This window comes from Mixophyes fleayi (assembly GCF_038048845.1).
Source record: "Mixophyes fleayi isolate aMixFle1 chromosome 4 unlocalized genomic scaffold, aMixFle1.hap1 SUPER_4_unloc_3, whole genome shotgun sequence".
Lineage (NCBI taxonomy): Eukaryota > Metazoa > Chordata > Amphibia > Anura > Limnodynastidae > Mixophyes > Mixophyes fleayi.
In genome coordinates this window covers 134,481-161,557 of record NW_027445889.1, presented here as the reverse complement: position 1 = coordinate 161,557, position 27,077 = coordinate 134,481, and the positions used below count along the sequence as shown (strand labels likewise).

The 27,077-nt window shown below is 39.7% G+C and overlaps 1 protein-coding gene across 3 annotated transcripts in view; it reads left to right on the top strand.

The window, feature by feature from the left end:
* LOC142111453 (LIM homeobox transcription factor 1-alpha-like) overlaps positions 1-27,077 on the top strand; it is a 59,347-nt gene that overhangs the window by 25,539 nt on the left and 6,731 nt on the right. For 2 of the 3 annotated variants that reach the window (XM_075193825.1, XM_075193827.1), the window contains exons 4-8: positions 7,000-7,232; positions 10,775-10,932; positions 14,071-14,148; positions 18,230-18,347; positions 20,854-21,006. In XM_075193825.1, coding sequence (XP_075049926.1) covers positions 7,000-7,232; positions 10,775-10,932; positions 14,071-14,148; positions 18,230-18,347; positions 20,854-21,006 — 740 coding nt within the window. The remainder of the gene's footprint in view (positions 1-6,999; positions 7,233-10,774; positions 10,933-14,070; positions 14,149-18,229; positions 18,348-20,853; positions 21,007-27,077) is intronic. The other variant, XM_075193826.1, reaches the window with a different exon arrangement.

Here is a 27,077-nt window from a genome sequence, read left to right as displayed (position 1 = left end):
GATAGATAGATAGATAGATAGATAGATAGATAGATAGATAGATAGATAGATATGAGATAGATAGACAGAGAGATAGATAGATAAATAGATAGGAGACCGAAAGACAGATGGATAGATAGATAGATAGATAGATAGATAGATAGATAGATAGGAGACCGATAGACAGATAGATAGATAGATAGATAGATAGATACAGATGAGAAAGATAGAGATAGATATATAGATATATAGATAGATAGATAGATAGATAGATAGATAGATAGATAGATAGATAGATATGAGATAGATAGACAAATAGATAGATAGATAGATAGATAGATAGATAGATAGGAGACCGATAGACAGATAGATAGATAGATCGATAGATAGATAGATAGATAGATAGATAGATACAAATGAGAAAGATATAAATATATATATAGATAGATAGATAGATAGATATGAGATAGATAGACAGATAGATAGATAGATAGATAGATAGATAGATAGATAGATAGATAGATAGATAGATAAATAGGAGATAGATAGACAGATAGATAGATAGATACATAGATAGATAAATATGAGATAGATAGATAGATAGATAGATACATATGAGAAAATAGATAGATAGATAGATATATAGATAGATAGATAGATAGATAGATAGATAGATAGATAGATAGATATAAAGGTATGAGATAGATAGATAGATATGAGAAAGATAGATAGATAGATAGAATGATAGATACAAATGAGAAAGATAGAGATAGATAGATAGATAGATAGATAGATAGATAGATAGATAGATAGATAGATAGATAGATATGAGATAGATAGACAGATAGATAGATAGATAGATAGATAGGAGACTGATAGACAGATAGATAGATAGATAGATAGATAGATAGATAGATAGATAGATAGGAGACCGATAGATAGATAGATAGATAGATAGATAGATAGATAGATACAAATGAGAAAGATAGAGATAGATAGATAGATAGATAGATAGATAGATAGATAGATAGATAGATAGATAGATAGATAGATATGAGATAGATAGATAGATAAATACATAGAAAGATATCAGAAATATAGAGAGATGGATAGATAGATAGATAGATAGATAGATAGATAGATAGATAGATAGATAGATAGATAGATAAATACATAGAAAGATATCAGAAAGATAGAGAGAGAGAGATAGATAGATAGATAGATTGATAGATAGATGGATAGATAGACATGGGATAGATAGATAGATAGATAGATAGATAGATAGATAGATAGATAGATAGATAAATACATAGAAAGATATCAGAAAGATAGAGAGAGAGATAGATAGATAGATAGATAGTTAGATAGATAGATAGATAGATGGATAGATAGACATGGGATAGATAGATAGATAGATAGATAGATAGATAGATAGATAGATAGATAGATAGATATGGGAAAGATAGATAGAGAGACACACGCACATAAACAAACACACACACTAAAGATATTGCTGTCAGATCCCTGTTAGTGTTTAATCCTGAAATAATTTCATTGCGCTCTTCTGTTGATACAGGGTTACACAGCAGAGATTTATTATGTGCTGGCTCTGGTAATCCAGACATTATTACATCGCCTTAACTGGATTCCAGCTATATTAAAAAGAGAGGCTATTCAGGCGCTCCTGACGCTAGATCCGATACAAAGGCCTGGTGGCGTAATGTAGGCTGACACGGTGTTTATTAGCTGGGAGCTTCCTGTGCTGTCTAATTACAGCTGGGAAGCACAGATATGCATTCAGGCTTCAGAGAAGAAACCTTCTCTATTGTTAACCATTTTTCTGCCAGACTCTTCCAGGAAGCTAGAAGAATATAGAGGAGAATTATTTCTACTTTTCCTATATACAATGTTTAGGAATGAATGCATATGTAGGTTTCCATACCATTAAATCATGTTATGTTTTTAAAATACATAATGATTAACTTGTCTCCCAGATTTGACAGGAGTATATAGTGTCTACTTATGATTTATTATTACCCCTATTCCCCCAGGTTTGGGAGAGAATTATTTGGAAAGGGTGGGACTTGTCACAAAAGTTTCAACCCCAAATGTTTGTTTAGCAAAATGATTAAATGTCATTAAAATAATATTGTTCAGCAAAGTTAAACCCATGTTTGTATGTCTGCATGCCCCCCCATTGGAATACACCAAGGAATCTCTGGTCCTCCCAGCTCCTTCCATCAGCAAAAGGGAAATTAGCGCATCCCGCAGATGCCACAATTTTCACGCATAACATCCAACAAGGTTACATAAAGTGTATTCCATCAAAAAGGTAGGAGGTGCACTTTTATGCATATGCAAATGTATCGTTTCAATCACTCTCTGAGTTGTTTGTGATTCCTGCATAGGGCAACTTGCTGAACTTCTATTTCATTACATAAGGGACAAATGACATGATCATTTTTATATTGTTTTATTGTTTATTTATATTTTTATCATCGCATTTTAACTCCAAGGATAATGCCATCATTTACTTGAGATGTGTGGTACCCAATTTAAAATAAATGCAATTTCAATTTTATATGATTTATGTTTATTGCTATCATTATTATTACATTTTTATAGTGATTCATACATTGTTTAGGTTCTGTTTGCTCAGGAAAAAGCCACATAACAACAGACAGTAAATATGTTCATGTATGTGGTTTCTCTTTAATAAATAATTACAATTTAGTGCTAGAGTAAATTACTAATTTAGCGACAGTACTCTTAATTCACTGTAGCATCCTAATTTTAATATTAACCCAGTCTTTTTATTTTTTACTTTTTTCAACATTCAATATACAGATTTGCTATTCTATATTTAATAATGTAGATATTTTATGCAAGGTGGTATACTAATATATAGTATTGCAATATTGAACATGGTTCTTTTAATTTATTTCTATTACTTTTTGCAAAAGTGAAGCAGTATATTGTTCCTGAACCCCTGCATTACCTGACCTGAGAATATGTGGTTGAAAAAAATGAATGGAAGCCCTAACTAAATTTTATATAATGAAATGTATTATATTCATTAATTTATCTGGTTCCTTTTAAAGACTTTATTTGAATCTATCACTGGGATATATTACTGATTTGTATCCTGTTTTAGAATAATTTACAACAGAGATTCCTGATGTATGAGTTCTATCGTTGCTGACATTGGATCGTTAGGACCCTCTTTCTCTAAACCACCCATCTGCTACCATTAATTACCATTATTAAACTACTGAATCATGTTTTAACATTATTGCTTTGTTCAGTTTTCTTTTTGCAATATTTAATCTTACAATAATATACTTCATTTGTACATAAGTAAAGAAACAGAAGGAAGTACATTATAAAACATAATCTGAGACCAAACAAAGGTTTCTCGGTTCCCAGATTTTCACCACCCACTATCTAACCCACAACACTAATAGTGTTATTTCTCATGTCATTATAAAGTTATGAATATGTATGGCCTGATTCATTAAGGAAAGTAAGGCAAACAAATTAATACGTTTTCTCCTGGACAAAACCATATTACAATGGAAGGGGTGCAAATTAGTTTATTATTTTGCTGATATACTGTCTGTTTTTTCATGTAGCACACAAATAATTGATAGCTTATTTGTACACTGAAATATAAAGTTGATCTAGGACATGCCCTACCCAACTATAAAGTTACCTCCCCCTCCAGTGGAACATGGTTTTGCCAAGGTGAAAACTTACTCATTTTTATTTTTGCTTACCTTTTCTTAATGAATCAGGCCCAACATGTTCATTTGAAAAACCTACATCCTTGAAGCCAAACTTTCAAAAAAAAAGCAACAAAACAAAAACAAAGCAAAAAAATAAAGACCAAAATACTTATATACTTATAAGTACAAATACTTATATCCCAGCTCCCATGCCCCTCCAAGCTTCTCGAGAGAACTGCCTACACACGCCTCACACACTTTCTTACAGCAAACAACTTATTGGATCCTCTTCAGTCAGGCTTTCGCTCTCAACACTCCACAGAGACTGCGCTGACCAAAGTTGTCAATGATTTGATCACAGCAAAAATAATAACCAATACTCTCTTCTAATTCTCCTGGACCTCTCTGCTGCATTTGACACTGTTGACCACTCTCTCCTCATACAAACACTGCAATCCCTAGGTCTTGAAGGCACTGTCCTATCCTGGTTCTCATCCTACCTATCTAATAGCTCTTTCAGTGTTAATTTCTCTGGATCCACCTCTGCTCCGCTTCCTTTATCAGTTGGAGTTCCACAAGGCTCAGTCCTAGGTCCTCTGCTATTCTCTATCTACACCACTTCTCTTGGAAAACTAATAAGCTCCTTTGGATTTCAGTATCATCTCTATACGGATGATACACAAATTTATCTATCCTCTCCTGATCTTTCACCATCTGTGTTGTCTCGCCTTACTGACTGTCTTTCTGCCATTTCATCTTGGATGTCTTCTCGCCAACTCAAACTCAATCTTTCAAAAACTGAATTAATAATATTCCCACCCAAGAACACAAGCTTCCTGCCTGACATTTCTATTTCTGTCGATAACATGACCATAAATCCCACCCCGCAAGCTCGTTGCCTAGGTGTAATCCTTGATTCACAACTGTCATTTATTCCCCACATAAACTCTATATCTAAATCATGTTACATACACTAAAAGAACATTTCCAGAATACGCACATATCTGACACAAGACACCGCAAAAACATTAATTCATGCACTCCTCATCTCCCGCATCGACTATTGCAATTCCCTCCTTTCTGGTCTTCCCAAAGTCAGACTTGAACCCCTACAATCTATTTTGCACGCAGCGGCTAGACTGATTTTCCTTACAAACCGTTATTCCTCTGCTGAGCCACTCTGTCAGTCTCTACATTGGCTGCCTGTATTTTAACAAATCCAATATAAAATTCTTCTACTAACATACAAGGCCATCAACAAAATTGCACCGACATACATTTCCTCACTTGTCTCAAAATATATCCTTACTCGACACCTCCGTTCTGCACAAGATCTATGTCTCTCCTCCACTCTCATCACATCCTCCCATTCTCGGTTACAGGATTTTTTCCGGGCTGCACCTACTTTGTGGAATTCCCTCCCTCGCACAGTAAGACTTTCCTCTAGTCTTCAAACCTTCAAGCGTTCACTGAAAACCCACCTCTTCAGACAAGGTTATGATATTCCTCAACCATCATCTTAATTTCCCTAGATTACCCTCTTGCCATCCTCTACACTGCTAACGCAAGACAACAACCTTCTGACCAACATTGCAACACACACAGCCCACTCAGTACTTTTACCTTTGCAGTCTGGCTGGTCCATTGTGCAATATGATGTAGCACATGCCCTTGTGTTTCTAACTCCCATTGTCCTATAGATTGTAAGCTTTCGAGCAGGGTTCTCTTACCTCTCTGTCTGTATGTATTACCCAGTATTGTCTTATTAATGTTTGTTCCCAATTATAAACCGCTACGGAATTTGCTGGCGCTATATAAATAAATGTTGATGATGATGATGATGATATAATACACTAGTGCTTTGTAGCCAAGAGATGAGCATACCCTCAGGATAAATGAACGTTTAATCAACATTTTGGCTGGACAAGTGTATTATGTATATATTATTATATATTATTATATGTAGAAATAGGTCGTCTTGAAAGGAAATGCCCAATTTTGTCTGATGTCAGGAATCCTGAAATATTCCAGAAGTGTTTTTAGCTATTCACGTTCTGAATTTGTAAGTTGCTGGGACCAGCAAATGTCATGGCGATATGTAAAGTACATATGTTCTCCTTGTGAAGAGAGCACTTTTTTACAGTTGCAGTTACAGTTGCCATCAGATACACCTTGCTATAGAGCAGGGGTGGGCAAACCTGTCCTCAAGGGCCATATCCAGTTCATGTTTTTAGGATTTCTTTAATCATGTACAGCTGAGTTAATCTATTTGGCTGCGTCAGTAATTATCCCACCTGTTTCTACAGACAGAAATCCTAAAAACATGAACTGGATATGGCCCTTGAGGACAGGTTTGCCCACCCCTGCTATAGAGTGTATCTAACTAAATAATACAGGGGATTCTACTTGCAAAAAAATGCTTTTTGGGTACTTTGGGTTTAATAACATAATTGAAGGGAAAAGACCAAAAGTGGATATTTCCTCTTAACTTTCTGGTTTCTGGGGCAAATTCTTTTATTATCCTACATAAATATTATGGATAGTGGCCAGGACCAGTGCATGAGCTGTGAGTGCCCTAGTTGCCCCCCCCCCCATCCATCCAACCCTCTGCTTCTTAGCTAGCGCAGAGTGGGAGCAGGGCGGCACCTTCTGTTTGTTGTGCTTTAGTGTTCACTTCACAAACATGAAGGAGCAGGTACGAAGCTGGCAGCTGCTACACTTCCCTGCCAGCAGCCAGCGCTCTGTGTTATATCTTTTATATATTTTTTACTCTTTTTTTTTTTTATTAGTGGAGGTCTGGGCTTTCAATTGCACTGTGAATGTGTGAACCATTTAGCTGTAAGTCAACCCTTACCGCTCAGGACTATTAACCTTGAAGCACCTGAGTCTCACACAACTGGCAATATATTATTGATAAATTGTGTAGACAAGTGATATTTTACTCCATGCTTATAGTGGTGATCGGTGGTTGAAGAGGAAATTTAGTAGAGACGGTATGGAAAATGTAAGTGAATGAAATGTGACAGTTTTACAATGAAGGCAGTAGGAGAAGTGACGGTATGGCATACCACCGTATACCAGCCCATTACAACCACTGGCAGGGATAAAAAAAAATCAGCCTCACTGCCACATAATGATAAAGGGGATTCTAAGCAACTCTGCTCCACGCTGGTCACAGTTGGTACTGCGGTATCATTTAACAGGCACCAACATGATAGGTAATAATTCATGGCTGGGTGGATTTCCAAATACTTATCGCCCTCTCCTGAAATGTCTATGTGTTTATCCCTTACAGGCTATTTGCCACTAAATGTAACAGCTGCCTGAAAACAGTGATGCCATCCGAACTAATCATGCGTGTTCTCACCAATGTCTATCACGTGGCCTGCTTCTACTGCTGCGAGTGTGAGCGGAGGCTGGAACGAGGGGACGAGTTCGTTTTGAAGGAGGGGCAGCTGCTATGTCGCAGCGACTATGAAAGGGAGAGAGAGATGCTCAGCACCTTTAGTCTGACACCAGCTGGATCAGGTTAGCTGCTGTTAATATCTGTGATAAAGACTGGAAAATATATCGTATTTCCCAATGTATAAGGCGCTCCCATGTATATGCACCTTAATTTTGGCCCCGAAATTTGAAAAAAAATAAATCACGGTAGCTGTCAAAAAAGACAGGGAGAGTGTAATGGCTGGCTGCTCTGATTGTGATTAGAGCAGCCGAGCAGCACACTATCCCTGCAATCGCCCCACCCCTCCCCGCTGCCACTGTGCCTCTGTCCCGATCCTCCTGGATCTCCGCTGCCACTCTGCCTGTCTCCCGCCTGCTGGATCCCCGCTGCCACTCTCTGCCTGTCCCCTGCCTGCTGGATCCCCGCTGCCACTCTCTGCCTGTCCCCCGTCTGCTTGATCTCCGCTGACACTCTCTGCCTGTCCCCTGCCTGCTTGATCTCCGCTGCCACTCTGCCTGTCCCCCGCCTGCTGGATCCCCACTGTCACTCTCTGCCTGTGCCCCACCTGTTGGATCCCCCCTGCTGCCACTGTAATGCTGCCCCGCTCCCCCTCAATCCGTCCCCCGCTGCCCCGTAACACTCCCGCCCCCCCCTGCATCCCCGCTACCCCTGTATAAGATGCACCCAGGTTTTAGACCCAACATTTTTGGGAAAAAGGAGCGTCTTATACATGGGGAAATACGGTACATGCAGTTATGGTTCCAGCAGCTCTCCCAGGGTGCATCGGCACACAGTGAAGGCAGCCATTTTGTATGCTGAACCAATGTCCATGAGATTGTAGCCTATGAATTCACTGTGAACTATGACATTGCTGAGTCATAAATGTGAATACAGCTTATCAAGTCACTAGGAAATATCACTAATTCCTAGAAAATTGATAGGCTGCATTCTCATGAATAAACATATTGGGTCTGAAACTTTAAGGAGAGTAAAACATAAAAAGGGAGTAACCTTGCACTTTGGCAAAACCATGCTGCATTGGAGGGGAGGTAAATTTTAAATGTGGGGCCAGTTTTATAGTTGGGATAGGGCATGTCCTCGATCAACTTTAAATTTCAGTGTAAAAATAAAGCTATCAAGTATTTGTGTGCTACATGAAAAAGCAGCCAGTATTTTCCGTATGTGCAAAATAATAAAATAATGTGCACCCCTTGCATTGTTACATGGTTTGTCCAGGAGCAAACTTACTCCTTTTTTCTTTGCTTGGCTTAATGACTCAGGCCCATCATGATAAAATTAACCTTAATCATCTTAATGATTAACCTTAATCACCTAAATCATTATTTTTTAAGACATGAGAAAAAGCTGTAGTGGATTTTGTGAAGTTCCGATGATGCAAAATCCAAGTTCTGCCTTAGTTTTGCCTTTCCACTGAATAGCATCCTCCACTGTATTTGTAAATTGTCATTTAGCTGAATTTGTAGTATATGAATAGAGTAGTTTACAGAAAACCCTTGGAGAGGAGTGGCACACGTATCAATATGTGCAAGGTCAAATGACTAGCGTAATGGTAAAGCAACTGTATATTCAAACAAACCAACAAAGAAATATACCGCGTTAATTAAACCATAGATGCACTAACATTGAAATCATGCATAATTGCAAAGAAAAACATAAGTAGCATAAATAACTATTAATTGATATGATACACACACAATAAATTATAAACAAAACATCAAAACTAAATATTGTAAAAAGAATACATGGAAGGTTGATACTATATCAAAAGGTACCGTCTCTAGACTGTCGGTCAGAACTGTCTGAATCTCCGAAGCAGTATCCCAAAGTGAACAATGGAAATATGTGGTGTTAAATCCTAATTATAAATGTGAGGATAGAAAACAGTGCCGCTCACTACATAGATATATGACTATATAGTTGCCGGGATCTACGTCAATTTGGCGTTGCCCAAATCCTTATACCAAAGTGAAGCAAGCTCCTGCTGGTAAATAACGGTGGATAGAGAATAGTTAATATTCACGTTGTAAACATATAATTAATTAATCCATCCTTAATGTTGTTGATATTCCACATCCTCTATACTGAAGAATAGAAACATTTCCACTGACTTTTAAGGTAAATGGAGAAAATGAAGCAGTCAAACTGCTTAGCAAATAGCCAATGTTGATAATAACTATGCACAATTAATGCATAGTCATTTGTTATGCGTAATGTGAAATCTCATCGTGTCAACTGATGAGGGGTGGGAGAAAGCAATGGCGTAGTTCGTGACGGAGTCCCAGTGGTTCACAGAAGTAATCCCCCCCACCCATGAGGTTAGGTAAGTACTTCATCTAAAGCAGCTCCATCCTACAATTAGCAGAATGAAAGTATTCATATTATTTAGCCAACTAAAAATGGATTTCGTTGGGAATTCTTACCACTGATCAATACCAAATAATTTGTAATATCAAGTATATAGAATACAGAATTACAGATAAAAACAGATGTTAATTGATTACATAAGTGTTAACCCTTTTGCTGAAATACACCTAATTACATAATGGTGGAATCGCTTATCTACACTTAATTGATTGGATTGCACCTGTGTACAATTAGTGATTTAAAAATAAATGCATCTGTCTGTTAGAGGTCCCATAGTTGGTTGGTGCTTTTCCAAAAACGGCTTCATCACAAAGATTTTTAATATCTCACAGTTCATAATAAAGAAGTAGAGAGATTATGGCGCAACTTATGAATTTGTCTAGAACAGGCTGAACTGCAATATGGAGTGACCGTGGGAGATGGGAACCAAGGCGAGCTCTTCCATGGCAGAGATGGTAAAGCTGTTCATGGGACAACAATTGCTCAGGCTGTCCCACATGTCAACTGGAGGAAGATTATTTGATCTAGCAAGATGACTATTTAAATTTTTGGCCTCAATGCATGGTATTATGTTTGTTGCAAGCCTCACACTTGTCATCATCCTAGGAACACTAACCCTACCATTAAAACTGGTGGTGGGGCATAATGCTATGGGTATGCTTCTCTGCTTCAGGGACTGGAAATGGTGTCAAAATAGAGAGATATTTTATACTTTTCTACTTTTTTCTGTAGCCCTCCCTGGGATCTGAAGGGGAGATGAAGTGTGAACGAAGAGGGGGGGATTTGCGTAATTTTGGCCCTGCCCCTCATGTCGATATGAGGCAATCATTTCATTTTGTCAAGGGGTGGGGACAATATGGCGCAACCCTTTTTGCAAATCTTGCCATAGAGGGCCCCAACATGCCGACTTCACTAGGAAGTGGGGCATGGTACAGGAGAATGGCCTGGGGTCCAAGAGACCTACCTGGAATTCGGTGGTATATTTTTGTGATAACATATACTTCCGCACTGCCCCTAAACCTCTGGTAGAGTAGACCAACTTCCTTTATCCAGCTCCTCTTATTGTGAAGTGGGGAGGGGTTCCTTGATGATGCAATTTTCAACATCAGGACCCAACTCTGCTGTGCTGTGTCCCTGAGGAGAGGTCCCAAATGTAGGCTGGTATGCTTTTTATCACACTTTACCATGCATATGTGAATAACATGTTTTATTTCATCTTTGTAAAATGTTTTCTTGCCAGTTAAAAGTGAGGATGAAGATGGGAGCAATATCCATGGAAAAGGAAGTGAGGAGGCGAAGGAACTAAAGCGATCGAAGAGGCCGAGGACAATACTTACCACACAGCAGCGCAGGGCATTCAAAGCATCATTTGAGGTGTCTTCCAAGCCATGCAGAAAGGTACCAATCCAATAAAAACTGAGACTTCCATGTGACCATCCAAGCAGGCTACATTTCAAAATGAAAAACCCATGATCTGAAGTTTTCACAAGTCATAAAATGCGTTGTTCCCTAATGTTCCGTACTGACTGAGCATGTCATTGCTTAGGAGAGAATGTCAGAAAATTGTGTCAGTCTAAAATGTCCATCTGACACTGCCCTAAGTGTACACACACAGGCCAGCTGTTAGTTTAGGTGTAGACACTTTAAAACAATCTTGAACAGTGGTCCTAATGTGTCAGGTTGAATATAAGACAGATTCTGACACTCTCAGATTATAAAATGAGGCGAATCTCCCATGACCCTTTTGTGAAAGACAGTAAAGGGAACATGTTCTACTGACTCACTCCCTGTATTATAATACACTTTTTTTTTTACATTATTACTGTGTGTGTAACCACCCGGGTCTCTCAAACTTAGGAGCTACTGAGACAAAGATTTCAAGCTCTAGACAATTTCACACTTGCAGAAGGGAAGCAACGACTAACATTAAACTAAGGAGCTCTTGGTGGGGGTCAGGAATTATCACAAGATATATTAAATAATCCAATGTCTGTAACAATAAACTCTGTTACTTTGTTGTTAATCTCCGCTTCCCTTCTGCAAGTGTTACACACTATCAAAATGTCTAGGCAAAAAGTTCCCTCCTCTACTCCCAAGTATACAATATAACATATTGGGATGATCTGCCTGTTAAAAAAGCTACACCTGAAACAGCTGGCTCATGAAGGTACAGGAACTTAATTTTTTAACCTTTTAGCTACCTTTACACATTTGCTATAGATATGGATATAGTCATGGTGCATTATCCATTGAGCATATTTAACCCTAATGTGCAATTTGTCTTATATAAAAAAACTACTAATACCATTGAAAAGAAAAACACACCCATATAAATATATATATATATATATATATATATATATATATCTATATATATATATATATATCTATCATAAGTGCCAATAGAAAAATTATATTTATTGCAGCAATACCAAAATACTTGAAAAATAAGCCCAACAAGAGGCTGAATGCAGCGTCCTTCATTTATGGACAGGAAGGGGCATATTCAATTGTTCGTGTTACTTGCAAAAGTAACACAGCGTTAAAACTATTTCCCTTATTCCGGTAATTCTAAGCCGGATTTCAGCACGCAGCTTCCTGAGCTACGAGCTGAAAGCCAGCGTTAAAGGTACCGTAATAATGGTAAATGCGCACACTATTACCGTAATAACGGTATTAGTGTGCAAGCCGCATTACTTTTCCGAGTAACACGGACAATTGAATATGCCCTGAAGTCTGCTGTGTTTGGGAAAATTATCTTCCTCCACAATCATAACTTTATCTGGTGGATCTTTCATGTTCTGATAAGATTGTGAAATTTTGACCTATTTATCTGTGAATATTTTTCGTAGCTCATTCATAAATGCCAACTTGGATTTTAGGTATAGTGGACCTTTAAGAAGGAGATGAAACAGAGCAGTCACAGGGATGAGGTTCTATAGGACAAACTCTCTTTTTTTCCTGCAGAAGATCTTTGACCACTAAAAGTGACACATGTAATACAGACAATCCTGGTGTCCCCTCACACTCCGTACCGAGCGGTACTTGAGGAGTAATATTGAACTACAGAACGTCAGCAAGGGGTATCTGTTTATCAAGAAGGAGACTATTTCAAATTGGGAGAAAAATAACCTCTGTGATGCCCATATCCATTGGAAGACTCGATCAATCATATATCTGTGAATGTTGCGAGATATCTAGGAGTGTTGGATGATGTTTTGTTTTACTTTTAGTGGTTCTTTTAATAGTGCAAAGTTCCAACTACTATTGTAAGTGAAAACAATTAAACAATATTAAAAAGAAAGGAGTTGATCAGGGGATAAACAGTTAAAATATGTCAAAGTTCAGCTTACTCAACTTTTGGACAAACCATTTCAATGTAAAGCTTTAAATTGACTTTCTCCTAAAATGCTGCTCAGTTAACCTTAAACTACTGACAGGAAAGTGAGAGGACATCAAGGGGTATATTTTCTAAACTGTGGAATGTTGCCTATAGCAACCAATCAGATTCTAGCTGTCATTTTGTAAAATGTGCTGCATAAATGATAACTAGAATCTGACTGGTTGTTATAGGCAACATCTCCACTTTTCAAACCCGCAGTTTGGTAAATTTACCCCCAGGACTGTCTTTATTGAATGTGTCACTATTTGTGGGAAGTGTGGCTAGAGAGGCTCTTCTCTGCAGAAGTTCAAATGGAAATTGCAAAATACCTCTCATTAAAAGCATAGTGATCTCCAGGACTTTTCCACTCAATCCAGAATTTTTACCCCTGTAAATGTACCCTCTTCACCCCTTCATCTCATTTAAATAATCCTGTCCTTGAAAATGACAACTTGTTTTTCAATTTCACGGCAAAACTAGAAACACTTGTGTGAGTGGCTCGATTCAGCCATACCTCCCAACTGTCTCAATTTGAGGGCACTCTCCCACCATCCCAACCGGGACGGATTTGTCCAGCAGGTGGGAAGTTTGGGAGGTATGTCTCATACGATATGTCTGGCAGAGCACAAGTAAATGGGTGCAGCACAGCATTGGAGGTGTTTGGAGAAGAGAGGAGGAGAGTAGGGCGCAGTTTTAAAGTGCTAGGCACACCCCTGGGGGTGTGGTCATGTCTCCCATTGTGACGTGGCCACACCCACTTCATAGCTGCCCGATGCCCGAATGTTGGAAAGTATGTTCAACTATTTCCATCAGCCTGTGCAAACTTTTAGCACCTCACATATAATGATGGGTGTGTTTGTGTAGAATAGGTGTCTGACAGCAATTGCACTGCAACATTGACATTTAACACACTTTGAAATAACTTATTTTGTTTAAACATTGGGTCAACAAAGTTTTAGCTGCATACTTGTAACCTATCTACAATGTGAAATATTATAATTTATCATATTAAATAATGCGCTGACTTTGATCCATGGTATTCTGCCATGTGAGAGTGCAACTCTTACACCGCTGAGTCTCCTTCTACTTGACAGTAACATTTCTCTAGTCCTTTGTCTCATATCATATTAACACAATGCTTCCTTCTTTGGCAGGTGAGGGAGACACTGGCAGCAGAAACAGGTCTGACCGTGCGTGTTGTTCAGGTTTGGTTCCAGAACCAGAGAGCCAAGGTACAGCCACGGGTGTACTGTACAAACTCTCCTATATCGTTAATGGAGCCTCACCTCCTGCCCCAAAGTGATTGCACTCTAATCCTGTTGCTTGATCCACAATATGCCAAAGTGACATGTAGCTCAATGATTCACACACTTCACAGGCTTCAAAATAATGATTTAGAGAAAGAATAGGCTATATTTTTACATATGTTACTATTGCATACTTGCTCTCTCCTGAATTTCTGAGAGGTTCCCAAATTTCAGGGAGTCCTCCCGAACTCCTGGAAGTTAAGGCATCCTCCCAGATCTTGGTGGAGGCAGGGCTTAATGATGTGATTCAAGTAATCAAGCTCCGCCCCCGCTATGCACTGCTGTAAATTTCGGTATTTCATAGCAGGGGGCGGGGCCCCATCCTGCACTTGTCACCTGACCTCACCTGAGGTCCGGTGAGAACACCTATTGCATTCACTCATTTTAAAAACTAGGGACCTGTAGCCAATCAGAACATTAGGATATTATCAGTATCACATAGCATTTCAAGTCAGGCAAAGTTTGAACTGGGAGGGGCGAAACCAACATAGAGCCAAATTCAAGCTTTCAAACCATTGGTAGGCAACCTGACCAACTTCAGGGGCCGAATGAGTAGCCTCAAACTTTCAAATTGCTGCACATTCCTCTTAAACACAGTAATAAGTTAAAACAATGCATTTAATCAAAGAAAGAGACACCAATCTGTAATCATATCAGCAGACATTTTAATCAAGTGATACATGCTGCACTAAACAAATTTCGACAATGAAGCAGGAAGGAGCTGGGGACCATAGGTGAAGGTTCAGAGGGTCACAAGTGGCCCTGGGGCTACCTGTTGCCAGTCACTAGTTTAAACAGTAATTACAGCACAGTGTAGTGATGTGAGGCTCCTATCAAACTGCATACAAGTTCATACATCAAACTTGTTGTTATTATTATTATTACAATTAAAAACATTATTTTAAAATCACTGAAAGCAGATTGAAAGCACTATACCAAATATCATGCTAGACATTATTTATAAGTTATACTGCTCTTTAGTTGGACAAGATGCAATTACTCACAATACTCAGTACATTTTAAGTCAGTGAATATATAACCCCCATAATTATAGATATTATCAAAGTAGGCACAGGACCAGCAGTGCCTTTTTGGACTTCTTCATAATAAGTAATGATGAAAAAATATACATCTATTTCCAGTGTTCCCAGATAAGAGAACATTTCCTTTCTGATTCACTCGATGAACATGTTATTCTTTATTGATGGTGATTAATGTGTACATTCTGACATATATATATATTCTGCTCTGTCTGATTTATGTACTAGGGTCTGATTTAGAGTTGGACAGAAGTGCATTTGTGCATCGGAATCTTGCACGTCACAGAAAATTTCTCACATGCACATTAAATATATTAGATAGATGTGTACTAGTTCCTATGTAAACCTGTAATCCAACAGAGTGTACAAAAAAATCAATATCTCAAATCATACAGCAATAAAGACCTCACATAGGAAGCATTATGAACAAGTCTTCATGTGATTAAAAAAACAAAAGAACAAAATAATGTATAAATAACAATAGATATGACCTTACTGCACTGGTGTTTGTATTAGTACTTGCGTATCCTGCTTATGCTCATAAGGATATAATGTTGTCTGCATACAAACCATAACCATAGTGTAAAACTAATTTAATGTAGCTCTGTCCTTAAAATGAAAAGTTAATGTTTAATGAATGTATTACAAATGTTTAAATAAGAGTGCTCAGATGAAGGCATTATAGCCCCTGACCAGTTTTGGAGGTCATGGAAACATAGAATTTGAAAAGAACAATTTGGCCAGGGGAGTAACATTCCATAGCTGGTACCCATAGCAAATTTTGGTGGGGGCGCAGTGGGGTTTAAATGGTCTGAAGTTATCAAACTCTTCTTTACTTCCACTTTTGTGCAGCGGGTCTACATTCATTGTATTCTACAGCTCCTGTTAGTAGTGAATGGTTGAATGACTTGTTAAATGGTCTTACCAGCACCCCTTTTCAATAAACTTGGATGTACGCCTTCTGACTCCAATGAGGTGTCCATTATCAGTATGGCCAGTTCTGTTAGAAAATTCTCGTGTAAGTGAACTTGTACCTATCTCATTTGTATCAGTGTTCTTGTTACTTATATGTGGACCTTTTTTGATCCTTCTGTTATGAATACTGTTTTTCTTCTTTCACTTACTTATCTAAAAAAATGTTTTGTCCCTTTTTCCTATTTACTATGCCAGTAGGAAAGGTCTTTGTTTTTCATATAGTACCTTTTATTTTTTTCCCACTGTACTCCATTCAAGTACCTTCTCCCTGCCAAAGAACCACTTTCAAATAATTATGATTTCGTCAAAGTCAGATATTCTAATATATAACACCTTTGTTTGAGTTTAGTCTGAGTCAGTCTCTGTCTTTATATTAAACTAAGCAACATCACCCATATATCTCTGCTTCAATCCATCCTAAATACTGCGGCAAGGCTCCATATAAGCTGCCCCACTCTGAAAATCTCTACGTCCTCCAGAATCCAATTTAAGCTCACCCCCACTTACAAAACCCTCAACATTATACTTTCATAATCTCAAATTTCATCTAAAAATACTCATCCTCAAGCCCTCTTAGATTTACCTGTGACCTGCTCTTTGCCTTGTGTTTGATAACTACCTCTCACTTCTACCTATAAGACTTCTCCTATGACACTACTCACTTATGGAATTCTCCACCATACGTGATTATACTCTCTTCCAGAATTCACATCTTTAAATGCTCTCTGATAACCCATCTCTTTGTTAGAGCTTACCCTACTCCCATCTATACTACCCAATAACAAACCACACTGCTTGATGATCCTAGGTTATGACTCACACGTCATCTGGCACTATTTCATTACTTGTACACAAGGGAGGGCTGGCAAATTATAGCCCGGGTGGGACAGTACTCGACTCAGCCGCCTATTAGGAACATTTCAAAGGGAAAAAAAATGCAGATGGCCCAGTGACCCAGCCTAAAGTAGCCCACTATGGGACTGGCCCGGGGGGTGGGGGAGATGCCCACTGCCACCCAGCCCAACCTGCTCCTGCTTGTACATCTAATATTGCTTCTTTGCAACTGCCAATTGATGGGAGATTCTCTCTCTGTTCCTGCTGAAGGTGAAACTTGCCCAAAATTCCACTCTAGTCCCCATCAGGTAGATTAGAGTCTTCCATGATTACCTCGTGCTATGTGTTCATAGCAAAAGTTGACTCTCTAATATATTCCATATTACTCAGATACGCATATAAAACTTTTAGAATTGTAAAAACAACACAACAATTTTCTATGAAACCGTACATGTTACATTCACAGAAGGGGCCTGAGGCATCTGACTTACATTGAAGTAATAATTTCCTAATAGGTCCGATTAATGGGTTATTAACCATTTCAAGTGCAGTAGGCCCTAATTTGGGGGGTTGCGACTGGAGCAAATGTAAGCAACGGGCCCCCTTGAAGGCAGCACATGCGCCTCCACATCTTTGGAGTGAAGTCAGATGTGCTGTCTTCAGGGGGCCCGCTACCTTATCCCTTAATCCCTTAATTCATTGCAGTGGCCCCCTAACCTAGTAAATAGATTTGGGCCCAGGGCTGGTTGGGCCCCATACTGCTGTCGGTTTCTATACTGCTGCACTGCCTGTACCCCCCCCCCCCCCCACACACACACCATTCCCTGATGGCGGCCTTGAGTTCTGAGTTCTCTTATTTTACTTTTCATTGAAAGGATAGTGTGAAAAACATATGTTTTTGAAGTCTTTATTGCTGTTTGTTGATTTTTATGTCAACCTGACTATTCTGTCAAATCCTCTGGCAATCACCACCCTGACATTGATCTCATTTTTCTCTGTATCATTATGGAATTGTAAATAATTGATCCAGGCAGTATTTCATTGTCTGTTCATTCATCTCCCATTCTGGATGAGGAGCTAGAACTCTCTTAAAAGAGGCTTTCTGAGCAATATGCGCTTACAACACTGAGCATTCCTAATAGTCCCATATTGTCTAGATGAAGAAGATAGCCCGGAGGCAACAGCAACAAGATCATGAACAGTTGGGAGCACAACGCCTGGGGTCTGCCTGTGGGAACCGTGGGAACAGTAGGCAAAGTAACGATGATAGTGAAGGTGAGAAAAGCAACTATGACCATTTTATGATCTGGTCGTGTGGGATACATCTAAATAAAACTTTCTGTGGACCCAAAGGGACATCACAAGCTGGCAGCTCCATTGATATCTTCAACAAGATAGTGTCTTGAAGCATGAGCAAATGTTTTTTTTACCATAGTGGGTCGGATCTGGCTGGGTACAAAAGAACTACAAATAGGTTTCATTGTGTGGAAGTTGTGGTAATTGTACATGCTTTGAAGGCATTCCTAAAGAATCATGACTCATGACTTTTAGAACACACAAGTAGACATAAGATTCTGCAGATAGTGTAGCCCTCATGACTACTTACTGTCATAAGTTATTTGTTAATAGAACTGGATTTAAATTTATGCACCCCATCTTTATAACATAAAAATATAATCCTGCCACAATTAAGCCCGTTTCCCCTTTATAAATGTCATATTGGATGGTACCACAATTTTGGGCTGCTGTTTAAAAGACTTATTCTGGATTTCAGGGGTTGATGCTCCTGCATGATCTCCCATCTTAGAACTCTCAGTGACAGCTAACGAGAAAGGGACCATTTAGTTTACTTCTGAGATATGTACAAACAGTGTTAAAACCATATTGTGATGTCACTAAGGACTCCCTCCTTTAGGGCAGGCCAGGGATATTACATGAATGAATCAGCTATCATATGTAAGGCATTAATAGATAATTGCTCACATGGATCTAATATTAATTGCTACTGTAGTTACTTATAGGTCATGAATCCCCGTACTGGTTGAGTTATCAGAACCTGTTGTAGACGAGAGCTTCACCTTTAGCAACCCCCTTTCCCATGGAACCAGATATGCTCGTGGAACGCAGTTGACCCCAGGACTTAATCTCAAGTAGCGATAACTTATCTCAAGGGGGTGGACCCCAATAGGGACTTGTTAGCAGGATGCAGAGCAGAGATCTCTATGGCAACAGGGATGCAGGATGCACCTGGACCAGGTTGAGCAGATATAGTGAGTTGCAATAGGATGCAATACCAACCTCCACCAGTATAACAGTTTGGAAGTATGGAGAAGAAGATGGGTAGAATGCCAGTTGTGCCCTGTGTGGAGATGGCGCTGGAGAGCAACACACAGTATAAGGGAAAGTACAGAGACATGTTGCACTATAAAACTGTATGGAGTATCATAGCTGAATGTCCACTGGAGCAGATAGCAGGCACCACGATCCTGCGGCTGGGAAGTAAAATCATCAATGATAAGCAGAGTCAAATGTCAGGCAAAAGGGTCGATCCAGGCAGCAATATATTTAGTCGGGTTCATAAGCAATAGGGTCAATCCAGGTAGCAATCAGGAGTAGACAGGTCACAGGCAGAGGTCAGAACCAAGTATTAGACAGGAGCAGAATATTCTCAAGAACAAGCACACAGCGACACAAGCATCTGAATGCTATAACCAGCAATGATTCAGTGAACCTGACAAGTAGCCAATCAGGGCAGGTGTCAGATTGAGCTGCAGGTGAGTGGAGTTCATGTGATCACAACCAGGCAGACAACAACACTGCAGCCACAATTACCTGCTGTTCCTAACTCTTTATCATAGGATTTATTAGTAAAAAAATAAATAAGGGTAACCGTCTTTGGTGACTCCTATATAACTACAATATGATGATTCTGAGAATAGCCACAGTTGATAGGGGAGCTTAAAAAAATAAACTCCTTACTTCTGCTTTTATAACCCACACAATTAAACCAATTCTGGTCAAGTAAGGGTTATATGTCTATTATAGTTAAATAATAAATTACTATATATCAATTTAACATTACTTACTGAGATTAAAATAAAAGTTTAAATGTACTCATTTAATAAAGTAAGACTATCACAACCAACAAATATAGAAGCAAAGGGTCACCCGAAGAAGAGAGTCAGAGAAGAGGACTAACTTCATCCATTGCTTTGTAGATCTCTGTAGAAACTGTTCCAGAGAGCTCTGAGAACTGTGGGCAGCTTGCACTACGCTCGGTTTCCCTGGAGCAAAAACGAGTGTGATTTCAGGCAAGCTGACTCTCAGCTACAAGTAATAGGAATGGGGATTCCTGGAGGGAGAACTCTCTATTCGATACACATGGGGTGGCATGTATAATAAACAAATACTCTACTACATGTGGAGATGTTCTTTAATTAGGAGTACTTTCTGGTGACAATTTTACAATTAGAGTCTTCCGGGTATAAAAACATCTGCAAATATTGGACAATTGATCAGCATAGACCGACTACTACATTGTTCAGTAAGAACATGCACCTCCTTATGCACGGTAAAATATTCTCACTGCACACAGATTTAATGCTCCTTGTAAGGTTTATAAAACCCAAATGACCCTTTGTCTATTGCAAACAGAATACAATTAAGTAACTAGCATGTATATGTTCTATGGGAGTATATGACATAAGAACAATGTTTCACTTTGGGCCTTTATCTAATAAACATGTATCATTCCACATCCTGTCATGCTTTGACCCATTAGATGGTGGCAGTGGGATAGAAGGTGTTATGGTGCCATATTCCAGAATGCCACAGCAGCCACTCCTTCCATTGGATCAAGGCATCTACAGCGCAGATCTCTACCGACAGGGTCTCACGCCTCCTCAAATGCCTGGCGACCATTTACATCCATATGGTGAGTGTTTTGTGTTCAAATGTTTTATTGGACTATACAAATTGCAGAACAAGAAGATGTACAAGGTAAAATTAGCATGTTACCCTTATAATTCTATGGAGTGTGGTAAAGTTTTCTGAGAGAAGGGCTGGCCCAACATCAAAGTAGAGCTGCATGGGGGGGAGTCTCGAAGAATGAGAGATCGACGGTGCTGCTCACTCATTGCTAGAACTGCTGCAAACTGTCAATAATATCACGCACATAGCTCCCGTCACACTGATTTGTTAGAATCAGACAGGAAGTTGTCTGCTTGAGGCACTAGTGAGCTGTGGGCCATGGTGCAGGGAAGCTGGGAGGAGGGAACTGGGGACCACAACACGCTAGTTCCCTGTGCAACTAGCCCATTATCCCCATGGGCCCCGATGCATCGCACCTGCTGCACCAATGGTAGTTCCACCACTGGCTAGAGGTTAATGACAGCTCTTTCCAGCACTTTCCTCTAGCAGTTAGCAAGCGGTGGAGACCTGAGTAACTGGTAATTCATTGGGAAGGGGTTCTGCAGTACTGCTACACATTAGCCACCAGAAATAGGAGGTCAATACACTATCCACTAGAGCTTAGAGGTGTGCTATATACTAACCGCCAGAAATAGGAGGTCTGCTATAAACTAGCTACCTGAGATATGAATTGTATGCACTAGCCACAAATTGGAGATATCCTGTACACTGCCCACCATTAGCCAACAGATTAGAGTTCCACCTTATGCATTAGGCACTATATTAGGGGTCTGCTTTATATTCTTGAAACCAGATTTGGTTCCTATTGTAGGTTATCCACCCTGAAGAACTCTGTATATATATAAAGGCTACCAGAATAGTCTCTGCTTTATATACTCTTCACCAGAAAGAATTATACTTTGCATTCTAGTCAACTTAATTGGCTGTTTTGTGTAATCTTTCCCACTCTGTATGTCTATTGTAATTATTATGACACCTGTTGTCTTCAGGATGGTGTCAGTTCACTAGGCAACACTATATAAGACATTGAGGTGCCAGCAGCAGCAGGGAGCAGGGCTAGTTAATTTGCTAGGTGACCTAAGCTGGAGCCTAGGGCCCTGTGGGTCCACCCAGCACCTGGATTATACTAGTCCATTTGGGGGCCTGGGACTCAGCTTTGGGCAGCTGGAAATGAGCAGGCCAGGCCCTAGACTAAACAGATTTAGCCACACCATTGCTGTGCTACTGCTGATTAGCCCTTGCATTGTGGATAAGCAATCCATTCGTCCTCTTCTGTCCTCTACAGCCCTCCACTCTCCTTTCCTCTCCAACTCTCGCCTCTGCACTCGCCTCTCGCCTCTGCCTCCCACAACCTTAGGATTAATAGTATGTAAAGGGAGATTATTAATACTTTTACAGATAATTATTATAAATACACTGAGCATAAAGATTACATTACGGGATAAATACACAATATAATGAGTTTACTCAATGAGCCACTCCATGCTTCAGAATGTAAGGTCTGTCATGTGCAGTCCTCTTACTACCAGCCCGGTAGCAATCAATCCCAAATGTCACCCTACTTTCAGCGAACACAAAAAGGTGAAAAATGTACAGAGGCATTTTTACGCCAGCGATTCTTTCCAATGAAGGATGATGGTGTCTCTATTATACGATCCAGCCAATCCAACAGAAGACATAATCCCCAGCCAGTACTGTCAACAACACTGGAGGCAACTGAGCACTATCTTAAATTTCCCTGTCAAGACTCTTATTAAATTAGCCATTGTCTAAGGATTTTCCAAAGACCGTACATGCTTATCCAGGAGTTTCAAATACATGCTTATCCAGGAGTTGCTGTTGGCATGCCAGGGTGATGCCTCTTCTCTGGCATGACATCGCTGCTTCACTACCACATAATTTTTATGCCAACTGGCACTTCTTCAACTGCCAAACTTGTGGTTGCAACTGAGTGACCGCTGTGTAATGAGCATCTGGCTCAGTTAACAAAACTGCAGCATATTTTTAAATTGAGATATGTAAACCTGCATCAGGGAATGATTTAACGATCTACTTCTGGTAATGAATTGCCAGTACCTGAGACTTGTTACCATAGGTTCTGGCTTATATAAACAGCTTCCTGTTAACAACACATTGACTTTTAACCTTTTTGGCTTTGGACGACTACACTGCTGATTCTTAACCATTTGCTACCCTTTGGATCTTTCTACTAACTACATATTATACAAATACTTTAGAAGACATTCTGGTACCCAATGTACAAAGATTCTTATATTATATATGTGCTGTTAAAAACTGCAATAAATACCTGTTTACTACTGAAGTTTATCAGTAAATATTTTTTATACCAAAAGTACTTCTGCATTTTCTCCTGTTACTGGAATCCTCTGGTTAAAATTACTAAGACTTTACATCATGTCCTCACAATATTGGTTGATGAGTACCAGAGGGGATGCTAACTTATCCGGTGGTCAAGAAAGCGGCCTTTATATTCTGGGAATGGACAAAGAGTAAGGTTCTTCTTTGTGTACTTCTATAACCCCTGAAAACTGGAGATAAGGGCACCATATAATAGCCATTGAATGTGTTGAACAAAGGTGGCTAATTGCAGTTGATAAGTCTGAGTAATGATTTTCTGCTAGAATTAAGGCTAGGTAGACACTGAAGAGCTTTCCGATCGATGTACTATCTCAAACGATTGTACCTACGACTGAAAGTCCGATCAGTCTGACGATTCATGCATACACACTGACACAATTTACCTTCAGATCTGTGCTCTTCATCTCATCCTTCATCTGGTCCTCTAATCTTCAGAGAATGACAACACAATATTCATTCATTCATTCATTCATTCATTATTATCACATTGTCACACTGATTAAAACCACCTTGTTATAGCTATTCACATGTCCTAATGATTTTCGTTAGCTTCTGTGACTATGAAATGAAACATTCTGTCTCAGAACGAACAAATTAATTATTCCTTCTACAGCACTCTCTACATTTATTCACTGGGACATTCATTACTAGCATCGGCTGAAAAGAGCCCGACTCTATAAAATTTATGGAGATCGTGAGCATGAGTCCATGCACACTACGTGATTGGTCGGTCATTTGTCGGAAAATATTAAACAGTACGACCAACCGAATGAAACAATGGCTGGCACTTTGGAACAACTTTAGATCATTGTGTCACTATATACACTTACACGATATCTGACCAAACGGTCGGATGTCGGCTGATTGGAGGTTTTTCGTGCAATCATCGGGCCAGTGTGTATCTAGCCTTAGCCTTAACTGTGTATTTGTTAGCATATTGGGACTGCCTCTTTAACTCAGAGCTTCACTCATTGACTGTGAATGGTGCCATTATCTATTTAGCTGTGGTTAGCATTGCACACCTGTAATTAATTTAGGGTGTGTTTCTCTCGTGACCTTAGGAGTTTAAACCCCCCTCCTGTTCTATGCATTCTTTGTCAGTGAGCGAAGTTCTTGACTCCTGAACAGCCTGCTCTCTGAGAATCTTAGGTTACCGGTTTCTGCTTCAACTCTGGCAATCAACACTACTATCCCAACTCAACTTTTTGGCATTCAGCTTACGTTGAGTTCTTCTGTGAGCACTGCAGCTTGAACATAGAACTGCTTATATGAAACAATTGTCTACCGGCTAGAACAGAAATCTTTCCACATCACTGTGCCCACTGATATTGCACTGAGGGGCTCTGAGCTTGTCTTAGTTGTAGTTGGACTTTTGCTGCCTGTAGGTGATCAGGAATATTGAATATCCTCCATTACCAAGATTGCATTTGTGAGTACTATTGTCTACAAACACAGTGTAAACTATTTAAATACAATGTTCTGTTTCTGAGGGTAGCCACGGTTAGTGTTTTTTAACTTGACCTAATAGAGTTTCAATTCTTAAACAAGATAACATTCGCGAGGGTGTGATTTTTCAGGATAGAAGCACATAATTAAACAGACTTTTTACATTCATATTTAATAATGCCACATGGCTACATTTAAGAACCTAGGCATGCCACCAATATTCTTCTCCAAGAGAGGGGGTACCAGGCAGGTTTAAGCTCCACTAACATCCACATTGATAATAATGTTATGTGGAGGTATTATTGTCATGTGGAAGGGTGGGGGTATTAATGTTATGTGGGGGTATCAATTATGTTTTGGCTCTTTATTTAATAAGGGTTTATTAATTGTGGGTTGGTGTGGCTATTAATATATTGTATTGATATATTGTAAGAGCTATTAATGCAATGTGGGATTTCTACTACATGTGGGTTGTTAATTTAATGTTAGGGCTTATTGGTGAAATAGACCTTTTTATTAATTATTATTTTTTTTTATTAATTGTGAATGCTATTAATTTATTTTCAGGGTTGGATGGGAGAGGGATAAGATGTCTATTTATTTAACATAAATGCTATTACTAATATTGGGCTCATCTGGGGGAATGCTAATTATCAAAAGTGAATGCATATCCGTTTTTCCAAACAGTTCCCAAACATACTAGGATCTAGCCAAGCAGAAATTGAGCTCCAGACATCAGCTGCAGCAGTACGTAATCATAGCTGCAAGAACAGGTAGGATAGAGCAGCACAGCTTACAACTATTCTATTCTGGTAGGACAGAGGCAGTGGTCAGTGGTATGTCCTGCTTTCTGCTTTCTGAATGGGAACGTGTGCACTCAATTCAGTCCTGCCAGTACCTATATTTTACAGTGCAGCAGATTCAGCATAGATATGAACAGTCATGCTCTGCAACACCCCAGCTCCTCTTTTATTATTTACCTCCAATTAGGACTCACCTCTGACAGTCACATGACTGAGGCTGAATGACTCACAGAGAACACAGTCCCCAGAAGTACTAGATCAATAGAGAGAGTTTCCCCTCACTACAGTACTAAAAACAGAAACAATTTGTAGTTGTATAAGGTAGACCAGTATTTCGCAACCATGTCTGGTAGGCTGAAGCTTGTATTTCCACAACTGCTGGAGCATATGAAGGGAATTCTCCCTGGGATGTGGGAGGACATAAGACAGCTCAGTTCTAGTTTTTTGGAGGAAGAAAAAATAAATAAATAAATAAATATATATATATATATATATATATATATATATATATATATATATATATATATATTATTATTATTATTATTATTATTATTTATTTATAGGGCGCCACTAGGTATCCGTAGCGCCGTACAGGGACAGACAGAAATACAGTACAGGGTGAGACATCACGGAACAGTTAACAAAAAGCACAGTAACTCAGAAGCTCAAAGTACAGCTAGATGACAGGCGAGAGCCCCAGCGGGGTAGCTAGAGGGGTAGAAGGGCCTCACAGAAGAGACAAGGAGCTGGAGAGCAGAGTTAAGGTGGTGGAGAACAGGAGGAGAGGAGGCCCTGCTCGGAGGAGCGTACAATCTAAGGGGAGGGTAGGACGGACAGAGACGCAAGGGAAGGAAGAGGAGAGGGGGAGAGTGGAGGCAAAGACGGAGGGGAGGGGGGGAGAGGAGAGCGACGAGGAGGAAGGTAGGTGGGAGACAGGAAGGAGGGCAGTTAGGTGGGGGACTGGAAGGCTATAAGGAAGAGGTGGGTTTTTAAGGCCCGTTTGAAGCTGGACAAGTTGGGTGAAGTTCTGATGGAGCGGGGGAGCTGGTTCCAGTGGAGTGGGGCAGCACGGGAGAAGTCTTGGATGCGAGCGTGGGAGGAGGTGACCAGGGGGGAAGAGAGGCGACGGTCATTGGCCGAACGCAGAGGGCGGGATGGAGCATGGATGGAGATGAGGCTGGAGATGTAGGGAGCGGTGGAGTTGGAGAGGGCCTTGAAGGTAAGTGTAAGGAGCTTGAACACGATTCTGTAGGGGAAGGGGAGCCAGTGAAGGGATTGGTAGAGGGGGGAGACAGAGGAGGAGCGGCGAGAAAGGAAAATAAGCCGAGCGGCAGCATTGAGAACGGAGCGAAGGGGGGCGAGATGAGAGCGGGGGATTCCAGTAAGGAGGAGGTTGCAGTAGTCTAAGCGGGAGATGATAAGAGAGTGGACAAGAGCTTTAGTGGCA